The sequence below is a fragment of the Peromyscus leucopus genome, chromosome 7, assembly GCF_004664715.2.
Source record: "Peromyscus leucopus breed LL Stock chromosome 7, UCI_PerLeu_2.1, whole genome shotgun sequence".
NCBI classification, from domain to species: domain Eukaryota; kingdom Metazoa; phylum Chordata; class Mammalia; order Rodentia; family Cricetidae; genus Peromyscus; species Peromyscus leucopus.
In genome coordinates, this window is record NC_051069.1 from 47,270,304 (window position 1) to 47,285,553 (window position 15,250).

Sequence of the window (15,250 nt, forward strand, 5' to 3'; positions counted from 1 at the left end):
GCAAAAGAGTTAGACACACCTGCTTCCACAGTTAAGAATCCACCAAGCTAACAGCCACAACATATACACAGAGGACCTGCTACAGACCCCTGCATGCCCTGTGTTTGCTGCTTCAGTCTCTTTGAGCTCATATGTGCCCTGCTTAGTTGATTCAGTCCTGGTATCCTTCATCCCCTCTGATTCCTACAATCTTTCTACACCCTCTTCCACATGGTTCCTGGATCTCTAAGGGAGAGACCCAAAGAAGACTTCCTATTTAGACTCTTTCTGCATAATGCCTGGCTATGGGTTACTGCATCCACTCTTGTCTGCTGCTGGAGGAAACCTCTTTAATGATGACTGGACAAAGCACCTATGTATGTATAGAGGACTATCATTAGAAATCATTTTATTGATTTTTTTTGGCCAGTCATACTTGGCTCTACCCTAAGTCTCTGGGCTATCCAGTCTCCAATTCCTGGCTATCCAAGCAGTATCAGGCATGGGATACTTCCTGTGACGTGTGCCTCAAGTTAAAAGAAATATTGGTTGGCCACTCCCACAAGTTGTATGCCACCATTGCCCCAGAACATCTTGCAGATGGAATAGATTGTAGGTCAAAGGTTTGAAGGCTGTGTTAGTGTCCATGTTTCTCTTTCAGTAGCCTTCAGAGTAACTTCTCACACCAAAGAGACTAGAGTGTAGGAGTGAAGGGTCCAGGCAGATACCAGTTTAACCTCTCTATATTCAATGAACTGAAGTTGTCCTCAGCAACAGGACCCTGCTCTGAGTTTGGAGAAAGCAGCCCTCTGTCCTAGCATAAGCCTGAGTTGTTTGGTATCTCCATGGGAGCCCCCTCCCCACCCTCAGCCAACAACTTAACAAAATGCAATCCAGTCCTGCCATTGGGAGCACTGCCAAGCCACAAGAGATGACCAGTTCAGACTCTGTATCCCCCATTACTGGGAGTTCTTACTAGAATCACCCTCATAGATCCCAAGAAGTTCCCACTGTACTAGGTTTCCACACCATCCCTAAAGCCCCTGAATTCTAGCTGTCCCTTAGCCTTGTCAGAGGAACAGCAGGTGGCAAATGACTTTAGGTGATAGGCACTCCAGGAATAAAGTTCTGATGAATGATTGATTAGGCAAGGATAGGAAAGGCTCTGAGAGCCTTTGCTCTAGAATGTCTCTTGCTACTACTGTGTCTTTGCATGTTTGCTGCTGCCATTTTTCTCTGGATCTGGCATGGTGTGAATGGGCATGGGGAGATCCCCTCTGCACTTAATGTAGTATGATTGTCTCGTGGAAATATCCCATTCTACTGGGCATTTTTACCTGTACATTATTATGAAGATGATTTCCTCCTAAGATATACTGTTTAACTGAAGCAATGGTTTTATACAATAATAGTGCTAATTAAATAAGATTTTGATGATTGAGGGTCTTTAATAATTATAGTAAGGGATTATGATAGAGGTTAGCTTAATGGGAATACTATTATAGATAAAAGCAAGATATGGTTTTGCCCCCACCTCTGATAAAGCAGAGGCTGAAGATGATAGAAAATATGAACAAAGAAATGTCACACATCTAGTTTCTCTTGAGGAGCTATAACTTAACTTAATGATTTAGAGGAACAACTGAGTCCCAGAAGCTAAGTTAGCTCAAGTTCTTTTAATCTTGATGTTGGGAGATGTGTTCGTGGGTTTCAGTGTGCATCATAGCTAAAACAAGGCTTTAAATGTGACTTAAGGTTAGGTTAAGATGTTTTTGTTATTGGTTTTGGGGAAGAAAATCTTGGGAAACAATCTAAAGTTTAGAAAGACACATAGTTGTGTGAGGGATTCATTAAGCTCAGGGAATAAGAACAAAGCAGCCCAATAATAATTGGCTGATGTGCCTTTCTTACTAGGATGGGTTGGTGAATTAATCAAAGGTGATGATTAATTCCTTGTACCCATTTTTGCTCCCAGCTTCCTGATATATATATATCAGGAATATATATATATATAACTTAATATATATAACTATTAATGAGTGGGTGTGTACCCTGAGGATTTAAAGTAGAGCTAACTGGTTGTTTTTCATACATAAAAGTTTAGATTTATGGTTCTTCTAAGATTTCTTATAAGACTACCCTTTGAGATAAATAACAAAATGATTGGTCCTTTCTGTGTAACATGTAAAATGAAAAAGGTAGCATGCAAGTAAAAGAACTGGCTGAGAAAAAGCTTTGCTCACTTACACTCTGTTAATCTATAACAAGCTGCTTGGGTATGAATGTATGTGGATTCTTGGGACAACTTGTTTTTCACCTGTAATACATAAAATGTTTAATCTTGTAAGGGATATAGAAAACATGCTGTTTTTTAAAATTTTTCATTCACTTGAAAAATAGAATGTAACCACATTGTGATTTTTATATTGCTTGAAAGATTGTACTGGGGTATATAAGCCATAAGGAAAAAATAAAGGCATGAGAGAAGAAAAACACCAGGAAGGATAGAAGGAAGACATCAAGATTGACATCAAGGGTAACATCATGACAGAAAAAACAGAATAGAAAAAGAATAAAGTAGAACAAGCAACTGTAGGAATTATAAAATGAAGAACTAAGCTTTAGTCCTTAGAAAAGTCCTTGTGTGTCTGTTTGTCTGTCCAGTAGTTTGCCTACTCTGCATCTCCTCTTCAGTTTCTCTGACTTGCTGAAGGCTTGCCATTCATCAGGACCCTAGGTGAGATCCTGACATGTTGGAGGTGTGTGTGTGTGTGTGTGTGTGTGTGTGTGTGTGTGTGTGTGTGTGTGTGTTTTCCTTTTCTTTTGTCAGCCCCAGAGAGTTAAGTTTAGCCACCCTCACAGGCCCCTGAGAATTAAGTTTTACTCCCTCAGATAGAAAAGTCGAATTGAGTGAAAGTCTGACATCTCCACTGGCTCTCCCCTCAAACCTTGAGCTGCTGGAGGCTGGACCTCAAGGCAGTGATAGTCTCTCCCCACACTCTCTCCCTCTAACCAATCTCCCATCACCAAGTGATTCTTCCTGCTCCTGTCTCTACCCAGCCCCAGTTCACCAGCAAAATCTATTCTATTTCCCCTTACCTAGGAGATCCATGCTTCCACCCTAGAGCCCTCTTCTTTACCTAACCTCTCTGAGTCTGTGGATTGTAGTTTGATTATCATATACTTAATGACTAATGTCAACATGCCATATTTGTCTTTTGGGTCTGGGTTGCCTCACTCAGGTTGATTTTTTTTTTAGTTCCATCAATTTGCCTTCAAATTTCATGATGTCTTTTACTTATTGTTTTTTTCTTTATTTTTTTCCAGCTACATAAATGTAACTCATTTTTTAAAATAAATTCATTCTTTAGTTGAGGTACATCTAGATTGTTTCCAGTTTCTGGCATTATGAATGAAGCCAAAATGAACGTAGTTGAACAGGTGTCCTTGTAATAAGATGGAGTATCCTTTGGATATATGCCTAAGAACGGCATATCTGGGTTCTTGAAGTAGATCAACTCCCAGTTTTCTGAGGAACTGCCATATTGATTTCCATAGTAGCTGTACAAATTTTCACCCCCACCAACAATTGGGGCATGTTCCCCTTGCTCCACATCCTTGCCAGCATGAGCTGTCATTTGTGTTATTGATCTTAGCCATTCTGACAGGTGTCAGATGGAATCTCATTTCCCTGATGGCTAAGGATATTGAACATTTCATTAAGTGTTTCTCAGCCATTTAAGATTCCTCTATTGAGAATTCTGTTTAGATTCATTTTTAAATTGGATTATTTGGTTTTTGATATCTAGTTTATTGAGTTTTCTATATATTTTGGATATTAGTCCTCTAACAGATTTGGAGTTGGTAAAAATCTTTTCCCATGATATAAGCTGTCCTTTTGGCCTGTTGACAGTATGTTTTCTTTCACAGAAGCTTTTCAGTTTCTTGAGGTTCCATTTATTGTTGATTTTAGTGCCTGCACTATTGATGTTCTGTTCAGAAAGTTGTCTCCTGTGCCAGTGTGTTCAAGGCCATTACCCAATTTCTCTTCTGTCGGATTCAGTGTGTCTTGTTTTATGTTAAGGTCTTTGATCCACTTGGACTTGAGTTTTGTTCCATGAACATGGATCTGTTTCCATTCTTCTACACGCAGATACCCAGTTTGACTAGCACCATTTGTTGAAGGTACTGTCTTTTTTTCCAGTGTGTATTTCTGGCTTTATTAAAAACAAGTGTCCATAGGTATGTGCATTTATAGCTGGGTCTTCAAATTGATTCCATTGACAGTGTCTGTTTTTATGCCAATAGCATGTTTTTATTACTATAGCTCTGTAGTACAACTTGAAATCAGGCATAGTGATACCACCAGCAGTTCTTTTATTGTCCGGGATTGTTTTAGCTGTCCTGGGTTTTTTGTTTATCCACATGAAGTTGAATAGTGTCCTTTTAAGGTCTGTAAAAATTGTGTTGGGGTTTTGATGGGAATTGCTTTGAAGCTGTAGATTGCTTTTGGTAAGCTGGCCATTTTTTCTATGTTAATCCTACTGATCCATGATCATTGGAGATTTTTTAATCTTCTAATATCTTTTTAAATTTCTTTCTTCAAAAATTTGAAGTTTTTGGCATACAAGTCTTCTACTTGCTTGGTTAGAGTTAAACCAAGATATTTTATATTATTTGTGGCCATTGTGAAGGGTGTTATTTCCCTGATTTCTTTCTCAGACCATTTATCAATTGTATATAGGAGGACTACCTATTTTTTTTTTTAGTTAATCTTGTATCCAGCCTCTTCCTAAAGGTGTTTATCAGCTGTAGGAGTTCCCAGGTAGAATTTTGGGGTCACTTGTTTATACTATCATATCATCTGCAAATAACTATACTTTGATTTCTTCCTTTACAATTTATATCACTTTGCTCTCTTTCAGTTGTCTTATTGCTCTACCTAGAACTTCAGGTAACTATATTGAATAGGTATGGAGAGAGTGAACAACCTTGTCTTGTTCCTGATTTTAGTGGAATTGCTTTGAGTTTCTCTCCTTTTAATTTGATGTTGGTTATAGACTTGCTGCACATTGCTTTTATTATATTTAGGTATACCCCTGGTATCCCTAATCTATCCAGACTTTTATCATAAGGGGTGTTGAATTTTATAAAGGCCTTTTCTGTATCCAATGAGATCATCATGTTTTCTTTTCTTCCAGTTTGTTTATATGTTGGAATGCATTTACTAATTTTCATAAATGAATCATCCTTGCATCTCTGGGATGAAACCTACTTGATCTTGGTGGATAATCTCATTGATGGGTTCTTGGATTTGGTTTTCATGTATTTTATTGAGTATTTTTTGCATCTATGTTCATAAGAGAAATGGGTTTGTAATTCTCTTTCTTTGTCAAGTGATTTTTGTACCAGGGCAACCTCATAAAATGAAATTGAAAATGTTCTTTCTGTTTCTATTTTGTGGAATAATTTGAGGAGTATTGGTGTTACTTCTTTTAAAGTCTGGTAGAATTCTGCACTAAAACCATCTGGCCTTGGGCTATTTTTGGTTGGGAGACTTTTGATGATTGCTTCTATTATTCCCTTAAGGATTATAGATCTATTTAAATCGTTTATTTGATCTGGATTTAACTTTGGTAAGTGGTACCTATCATGAAAATTATCCATTTCTTTTTGATTTTCCAATTTGGTGGAGTATAGGTATTTAAAGTTGACCTAGTGATTCTTTGGGTTCCTTGGTGTCTGTTATGTCTCTCTTTTCATTTCTGATTTTGTTAATTTTGATATTCTCCATCTTTTTGTTAGTTTGGATAAAAGTTTATCTATCTTATTGATTTTCTCAAAGAACCAACTCATTTCATTGATTCTTTGTATTGTCTCTTTGTTTCTATTTTATTGATTTTCAGCCCTCAGTTTATTTCCTGCAGTCTACTCCTCTTGGGTGTGTTTATTTCTTTTTGTTCTAGAGCTTTCATATATGCTATTAATTTATTAGTATGAGATTGTTCCTTTTTTCTTTTTATTAAGAGAATTTCTATTCATTTTACATATCAACCATGAATTCCACTGTCCTCCCTACTTCTACCCCCTAGCCTTCCCCACCAACCCACCCCCCATTCCCAACTCTTCCAAGGCAAGGTCTCCCCTGGGGAGTCAGCAGAGCCTATTACATTTAGTTGAGGCAGGTCCAATCCTCTCCTCCCTGCACCAAGGCTGAGTAAAGTGTCTCAGCATAGGCACTAGGTTCCAAAAAGCCAGCTCATGCACTAAGGACGGGTCCCCTTCTCACTGCCTGGGGGCCCCCTAAACAGCTTAAGCTAAATAACTGTCTCACTTATCCAGAGGGCCTAGTCCAGTTCCACAGGGGCTCCTCAGCTAACAGATCATGTGTTTCCACTAGTTTGGTTAGTTGTCTCTGTACTTTTTTCAGTCATGGCCTTGATATCTCTTGCTCATATAATCCCTCCTCTCTCTCATCGATTGGACTCCTGGAGCTCTGCCTGGGGCTTGGCCTTGAATCTCTGCATCTGCTTCCATCAGTCGCTGGATGATGGTTCTATTGTGACAGGATGTTCAGCCATCCGATCACCAGAGTAGGTCAGCTCAGGCACTCTCTTGACCATTGCCAGTAGTCTATAGTGGGGTCATCTTTGTGGATTCCTGGGGATCTCTCTAGCACTCTGCTTCTTCCTATTTCCATGCTGTCTTCATTTATCATGGTATCTCTTTCCTTGTTCTTCCACTCTGTTCCAGATCCAGCTAGGACCTCCCACTCCCCAAAGCTCTCTTTCCCCAACCCTTGCCCTCCACTACCTGCCCCCTCACCCCCAGTTTGCTCATGTAGATCTCATTCATTTCTTTGTCTAATGGCGATCCATGCATCCTTCCTAGGGTCCTCCCTACTAGCTAGCCTCTATGGTAATTGAAAGTTTTGCTGGGTATATTAGTCTAGGCTGGTATCCATGGTCTCTCAGTGTCTGCGTTGCATCTGTCCAGGTCCTTCTGGCTTTCAAAGTCTCCATTGAGAAATCAGGTGTTATTCTGATGGGTTTGCCTTTATAAGTCACTTGGCTTTTTTCCTTTGCTACTCTTAATATTCTTTCTTTATTTTGTAGGTTTAGTTGTTTGATTATTATGTGGCAAGGGGACTTTTTTTGGGAGTCTATTCTGTTTGGTGTTCTATAGGCTTCTTGTATCTTCACAGGTATTTCCTTCTTTAAGTTGGGAAAGTTTTCTTCTATGATCTTGTTGAATATATTTTTCTGTGCCTTTGAGTTGGTATTCTTCTCCTTCTTCTATCCCTATTATTCTTAGATTTGGCTTCATTCATAATGTCAGAAACTGGAAACAATCTAGATGTACCTCAAGTAAAGAATGAATTTATTTTAAAAAATGAGTTACATTTATGCAGCTGGACGTTTTGTGTTATGACTTTTTTGGCTTTGGTATTTTTGGTATTTCCTCTATTGTATCCTCTACACTAAAAATTTTCTCTTCCATCTCTTTTATTCTGTTGGTTATGCTTGCATCTGTGTTTCCTGTTTGTTTATTCAGATTTTCTATTTCCAGCATTCCCTCTGTTTGTGTCTTCATTGTTTCTCTTTCCCTTTCCAGGTCTTAAACTGTTTCCCTCGCATGTTTAATTGCTTTTTCATGGGTTTCTTTAAGGGATTTATTGATTTCCTTTAATTTTTTATTTATCTTTTCCTCTATTTCTTTATTGATTTCTTCCAATTTTTTGTTTGCCTTTTCCTCAATTTCATTTTTTATTTTTTCTTGAAAGGCCTCTAGCATCTTCATGATGCTATTCTTAAGGTCACTTTCTTCTGCTTCTTCTACATTGTGATGTTCAGGTGTTGCTGTTGGAGGGGGGCTAGCTTCTGGTGATGCCGTATTGCTCCTTATGTTGTTGTATGTATCTTTCCTTGACATCTGCCCATCTCCTCCTCTAATAGGTATAAGAGGTGCCTGTGTCTGAGTGAGTTGCTGTTGGTCCACTCTGTGTTTGTTGTGTCTGTGTCTCAGGGGTCCCTCTGGTCCAATCTTAGTTCTTGGTCTAATTGGAGCAGGCAGATTCTGTGTCTCAGAGAGCTGCTCTTGGGTCAACCCAAGCTTGTTGATTCTGTAACTCACGAAGTCGCTCTTGGTCTTATCAGGGCTCTTGCTCCAGTCAAAGCTGACAGATTCTGTGTTTCAGGAAGCCTCTCTTGGTCTAATGAGAGGTGGCAGATTCTTCGTCTTAAAAAGCCACTTTGGTCTAATGAGAGGTGGCGGATTCCCTGTCTCCGGGGATTACTTTTATTCCAATGAGAGCTTCTCTTGGTCCAATGAGAGCTGGTGGTTTGGTTTCTGTGCCTCAGGAAGTGGCTGGGGTCTCAGGCGGATGGGTATGGGGGCAGGCATGTAGATTGCAGGGTTCGGTGGGGGTCTTGGTGGGAGGGGGACCTTCCCGCAGGAGCCCTGCCTGCTGGCTGGCAACTGGGACAGAGCTGGGCCTCCATTTTTTTTTTTAAAATGTAGGCACTTAGTGTTGTGAACTTTCCTCTTAGCACCACTTCTATTGTGTCCCAAAAGTTTGGGTATGTTGTGTATCCATTTTCATTGAATTCTAGGAAGGCTTTAATTTCTTTATTTCTGTCTTGACCCATTTTTCATTAAATAGAGAATAGTTCAGTTGGTTGCTTTTGCTCTTTTGGAAGGCACACCACCCAGCTCCCAAATAAATCACACACTGAAGCTTAGTCTTAATTATAAATGCCTGGCCTTAGCGTGGCATGTTTCTTGCCAGCTTTTCTTAACTTTAACCCATCCATCTTTTGCCTCTGGGTTTTATCCCTTTTTTACTTCCATATATCTTACTTTCACTCTTACTCCATGTGTGGCTGGGTGGCTGGCCCCTGATGTCCCCCTCCTTCTCTGACTACTTCCTCCTTTTCCCCAGATTTCTCCTTCTATATATTCTCTGCCTGCTAGCCCCGCCTATCCTTTCTCCTGCCTTGCTATTGGCTGTTCAGCTCTTTATTAGACCATCGGATATTTTAGACAGGCACAGTAACACAGCTTCACAGAGTTAAACAAATGCAACATAAAGGAATGCAAACATCTTTGCACCATTAAACAAATGTTCCACTGCTTAAAGAAAAACACATCTTAAAATAATATTCTACATACTGTTACATTTTTCATGCCTGTAAAACCAATGCCAGGTAGATGAATGTAACAAGTCCTGCTGCAGCTCAAGGTCTAACCTACCCTCTGTACAATAGCTTTATTGGGTTCTCTGAGCTTTCCCTGAGGAAATACTTCCTGAGGTGGTTATTCTCAGTAAGGGCCCCTTCATTCTCAGTTTAATCTCCTATCAAAATAAAATGTTTTAAAATTACATTTACTATTTATTTGTTGTATATGTGTGTTGCATAGGCAGATAGGTGTGTGTGTGTGTGTGTGTGTGTGTGTGTGTGTGTGTGTGTGTGTACCATGACATACTTGCAGAGATCATAGGACAACTTGAGGGAATTGATTCTCTACTTCTACCATGTAGGTTCTGGAAATCAAACTGAAGTCATCAGTGTTGGCAGCAGGAACATTTATCCACTGAATTACCTTATTCCCTCCATTAAAAATCAGTCCATTGAATTTAGCCCCAAAGTCTCAGAATATGGACAAAAGGTAATCAGATTCGATGCCAGAATATGCATGAATAGCCTCCACTCCAGTTCTCAACAAAGCCCTTGTTCCTCCTGAAACTTAATGAGCCAGGCCTGTACATTTCTCTCAGTTTTTTATTCTTTTTCAAATTCCTATCACAACAGCTGATCAAGCTCTGTGGAAGTATTCCAGGGCTTGTCTAGTGTGATGTTCCTATCTCTTCCTCATTCCTCCTACCCAGTTGTGAAGGCCTAAGAACCACATGGTCGGGTTTGTCACAGCAGGAGTGCCTTCTTTAGGAACAATTTTCCATGCTGCTTTTCTCATTGCTGTGACAAAACAAAATCTGATAAAAATCAACTCAAGGGAAATGTTTTATTTCAGCTTGCATTTGAGTTCAGGCAGCAGACACGGGAGAGGGGTGGTCATACTGCATCTATAGTCAAGAAGGACAGGGTAGATGGGAAGCAGAGCTGGGTTAGAAACTCTCAATGCCTGTTCCTACTTCTTCCAGCAAATCCACACCTTCTAAAGATTCCAGAGCCTTCTAAAACAGTTCCTCCAGTTGACAGTTCCACCATGAGCCCATAGGCGACAGTTCCCATTCAAACCCCAGCACTGCGGCTGGGCTGCACCTCCCACAGCTTCCACAGCACTTGCCAGTAACACAACCCCACAGAAGGCACCATTATCCAGTGAGGCTGCCTAGACTCTCGCCCCACCCAAACCTGGCAGCCACAGAGAGAGTACAGCGTGGTCGCGAACGGTGCCAATGCCTTTTCCTCAATTTTATTTTTTATTTTTTCTTGAAAGGCCTCTAGCATCTTCATGATGCTATTCTTAAGGTCATTTTCTTCTGCTTCTTCTACATTGTGATGTTCAGGTCTTGCTGTTGGGATTCATAGTCTTCTCTGTTCCAAAGAGCATGGGCAGCTCCAACTTCCACAGCTCTGCCATTTATAGCATGCACAACTTGTCCCATAGGCTGAGGTTGACTCATTCTGCTTGTTTCACACCCCAAGTTAAAGGATGTCTTACCTACACAAGCTCACATCCCACGTTATGCTAAGACAACCTGAAAGCTTATTTTTTGATTGTTCAGAATCTACTCTGATTGAAGAAGTCGCTAAACAATTTAATTAAGACATTAGAAATTGTTATATTCCAAATTTTCTAGTTGATTTGTTCTTTACTATTTATTGTGTTTAATTCTTCCTCTTAGAGTCATAGATCACATGCCTCCATAGTATTTTTGAAAAGAATCTAGAGACAGCATAATTTCTGAATTTTTTCCTTTTTTGTTTTTGTTTGTGTTTTTTGAGATAGGGTCTCACTAGGTAGACCAGGCTGACCTCAAACTCAAAAGAGATCCTCCTCCTTCTGCCTTCCAAGTACAGGGATTAAAGTTGAGTGCCACCATGCCCAGTCTGAGTGCTTTCTTCTGTGAAAATATAGTTTGTACTTTCGTATGATTGATGGATTGCTTAATAGGTATGTCTGAGTTTTATCCATCATTTTGTTTAGTTTTTGTTTTTCAGACAGGGTCTCACCACGTAGGCCTGGCTGGCCTGGACATCAGATATCCCCCTGTTTCAGCCTCAGGGATGCTGTAATTAAAGGCGTTTGCCGCCACTCCCAGGTTTCATTTAGCATCTCATACATTCTGCTTATTTTCTAGTATTGAAAATTACAGATAAAAAAAAAACCCATATAGCCTTTCTCTCTAGAAATTTTCTGTAGAAGCTTCGTATGTGTGCACATTTTTGTTACCTCTTTGGCTCTTTTAAGATGAGGAGCCCATCCTTCTTCTGTTCAGGAGGTTGACGCTGTCTTCCTATCTGTGCTAGTTTGCCTTCGTTGGTGGTCTAGTTCTGCTTGAATCCCACCGTCTCTTGTTTTGTCCCTTTTGTTCTTGGACAATTCCATAGCTGAGTTTCCCAGCATCCAAACTTCAGCCATGTAAATTCTATTTTCCAAACCTAAGTTTATGGTTTTTCAGTTCGGTTAGCATGTTTGTCCCAGAGTTTTAGAAAGCTCCTTTTCATGGCAGCTCATCTAGTTATGTAATAAGTGATCCACCCCCAAACATCTCCGAAGAAAAACGTTAAAAGTTGCATTGAACACTGTCTTATATGTGTTGCATTAGTGTTCCAGAAAGGTCACCTGTTTTGCTTATTTATCTCTGTAATTCCTTTTCATGTTACTTGTATTTTGTTTGTTCATATAATAAGTTGGCTACTAGTTTTATTCATACCAGTTGGGTGGTCCTTGGTGAATATAATAATTACATAGTAGCCAGGTCCTTTGCTCACTGCAGGATTCTGTTGTGAGTGGAAGAGTTCAGGATACTGGGATGCCTCCATTCCCTGGCTATATAGGTTAGGAAAAAGCTACAGGGTATCTGAGTAATTTGATTCCTCTTCTACTTTTCAACAGACCTTCTGTGACCACCTTTAAGACTACACTTGTGAATTTCCTCTCATCACAATCTAACTTCTTTCTCCTAGAATGTCCCTTCCTATAAGGCCATTTGTAAAGCACAGTCTTTTCTGTAGAGGATTAGATTAGATATTCTTATTTGTGCATTAGATTGCCATAAATTCTATTAACATAAAAATAATTTCTATATTATCCATAGTATATATTCACTGTGCAGTATTTAGAACGTTATATGCTACTGTAGATATTCATTTGGACTGATTTTCAAGAGATAAAATATTTATATGGCTTAGAGATATTTACCAAGTTATGTATAAAATATCATGTAGTTTATAATTGTGAAAAATTAAAACAAGTCAAAAGTCCAACAGTAATCATTGAAAGCACTGTATTTATAATTCATAGCTTAAATATTTAAAAAGAAGTATGTCATTCCAGAAGGGCAGTCTCCAGGGATTAGGAAAACATATTCTAACTTAATCAAAGATCAGCCTCTTCATATACCATATGTAATTATTAGCATATATATAGTGTTTTAAATTTTGTACTTTACACAGTTTAGGAAGAATTAAGAATTTAAAATCTAAAATTAAAATGAATGATTTTATTCTTATGTAATGATGTTGCATGGACATTCAGTAAATAGATCATTTTTCTTTTCTTCCAGAAAACAGCTCCTTGAAAATGGTGAGGTAAAAGCTCTCATTCTTGGTAGACTTGTGTATTAAATCCCACTTGAAGGATAACTCACAGAGGTGTAGCCTTCCTGCTGCTGCACATCAGTGCTGCTTGGATTTGGGGCAGTGGTAATCATTTCTTCTGGGCTTCCTTTTTCATCTCACCTCACAACTGAATATTAACATGGATTTGAAAGACAGTCAGAAAACGCAGACTAATTACTAGAAGTTTGTGTTTTGTTTTGTGTGTTTCTATATCATCCTTCTTATACTCTATGGTATAGATACATGTGTTTTTATTTTATTTGTTCATTTATTTTACAGAGTCTTATTCTGTACATACACAGTTTGTATTGTAAGGGTGGGCAGGCCCCCTGGAGTCAGTACAGGACACATCCAGACACCAAATTCTCAGCACAAAGATTTATTACCCTGGGAGGTCAAGTAGGGGTGGGAGCTGCCTCTGGATCCGGCAGAAGCAGACAACAAGCAGCAGCAGGTGTTTTGTTTGTTTATTTTTGTTTTGTTTTGTGTTTTGTGTTTTGTTTTTTGTTTTTGTTTTTTGTTTTTCCAGGAGTAAGTTTTTAAGGAGAAAAGGGGGAAGTCTGTGCTAGAGTGAGTGGGTAAGTCCTAATTGGATATGTTAGCCAGTGTGTCCAAATAATGAATTTTGATTGTTGGACCTTGGTGTTTTGTCTTCAGAATGAGTCAGTAGCCAAATAAGGAACCAGACCTTGGTGGCTCGCTTTAGGATGCAATCTAATGGTGTAGTAAGGGGAGGAGGGTAAAAGGCAAAAACCTTTGAGCACCATATGGCAGCATGTAGATTAATATAAATGGGTTAATTTAAGTTATAACTGCTAGTTGAGACAAGCCTAGGCTAAAGGCCAAGCTTTCATAATGAATAAGAAGTCTCTGCGTCATTATTTGGGAGCTAGCTGGTAGGACAGAAAAAGACTTATTACACACCATATATCTGTAATTTAGTTGAACATCAGTGAATTAGGATGTAAATATTTAGTTGCCATTTACTTTGATTATTCCCACATCACTGCACATTTTTCTAGTAAAGGTTATGTTGTACGAACATCTCAATTAGGAAAATTTTATTTGAAACTGTTGCCCTGTGGATCCTTGGGCTCTATTAAAGTAGGATAGAATGCTGCCTAGTACAGACACTTAGACCACTCTGCCTTAAGAGTAGTCTGGGTTATGTGCTCCTCTGATTGCTCATAACTGAAATGCACATGAATCATATGAAGCTTTCTGTATTTGTCCCTTGTCTTCTTCCCCTCCTTGTTCAAATCCTTCTCCTGCTGTCACTTTTTCAGTGAGGCCTACTGTGCTGACAATCCTTAAGATATGGTGTCCTCACTGTGGCCTTTTACACATCCTTTGCTGCTTGGCTCTTTCCTCTCCTCCATCTTGCCCATTGTTCTTGTCACTGTCTAATCGATTGCAGCTTTTTTATGTACAGTGAGTTACCAGTATCCCTTTCTAACTAAATACCCTAAAGTGTGAGCCTCACAAGGGCAGAATTACTCAGTGTTCTATTTGAAGCACTCAGAAAAGTTCCTGCAGAGATTATTATATTATTAAATCTTAGTTGAATAGATGAATGCATATATTAATAGGCTTAATGCCATGCTGGGAAATCTCTGCCCTTCTGTATAAGAAAATGTAAGACACTTTATTTTTATCTGTTAATTTAAAAATGTATAAAGTGCAAAGGTCACTACTTTGTGTTTTGCAGTTGATTTTTCACACCTTGCAGTTGCTGGCATTCACAGCTCTCGCCATTTTAATCATGCGGTTGAAGCTGTTTTTGACACCCCATATGTGCATTATGGCGTCCTTGATCTGCTCCCGACAGGTAAGCCACCCACTCTTGAATGCCTTAACAGGCATTCTAACAACTAAAGACGTGGAGCTGCCATGGCTTTGCTGAGTAATCCAAAATATGAAAGCATTGAGTGCTTTGAGTTAACTATGCTCAATGACTATAAATGTCATTTGATTCATTGTCAGCAAGAGAGTGGCTTTGAAAACGTTTATAGACTATGAGTGATGTTTCTGTGACAAGCAATTGGGTATTCCTCACCCTCTGTTATCATCATGTCTACAAATATATTCTTTTAGCATGTAAGTTTGTGAAGGGGGTTTGGGACCATAAACCCCCTTAATAGCACATTTTCAATGCTGAGGAGATCCAGAGTGGCCCTGCTTGGATTAGAGAATTCCTCAAAATGCTCTCCATTCTGCTATTCCTTACTATAGCTAATAGACATATATACCAGCTAGACAGCTACAGGAATTAGACAGATGTTCAGTACATCTAGAAGCACCTCATTCAGTTTTGACAGTCTAGCAGCCATTTTCCTGAAAGGAACATGCATGTCAGTGCTTGTGGAGTTTCTTTTGTTTATTCAAGTCATCATAAAAATCAGGCAAATGTTAAAAGATTTCAGTCTAGCATATTTCAAGGTGCAGTTCCTTAATCCTAGTGC

The 15,250-nt window shown here is 39.1% G+C and overlaps 1 protein-coding gene across 1 annotated transcript in view; it reads left to right on the top strand.

The window, feature by feature from the left end:
• Positions 1-15,250, top strand: part of Dpy19l2 (dpy-19 like 2) — a 96,865-nt gene that overhangs the window by 69,692 nt on the left and 11,923 nt on the right. Inside the window, exons 17-18 of the mRNA XM_028872566.2 lie at positions 12,734-12,758; positions 14,497-14,616. Of these exons, the coding sequence (XP_028728399.1) occupies positions 12,734-12,758; positions 14,497-14,616 (145 nt within the window). The remainder of the gene's footprint in view (positions 1-12,733; positions 12,759-14,496; positions 14,617-15,250) is intronic.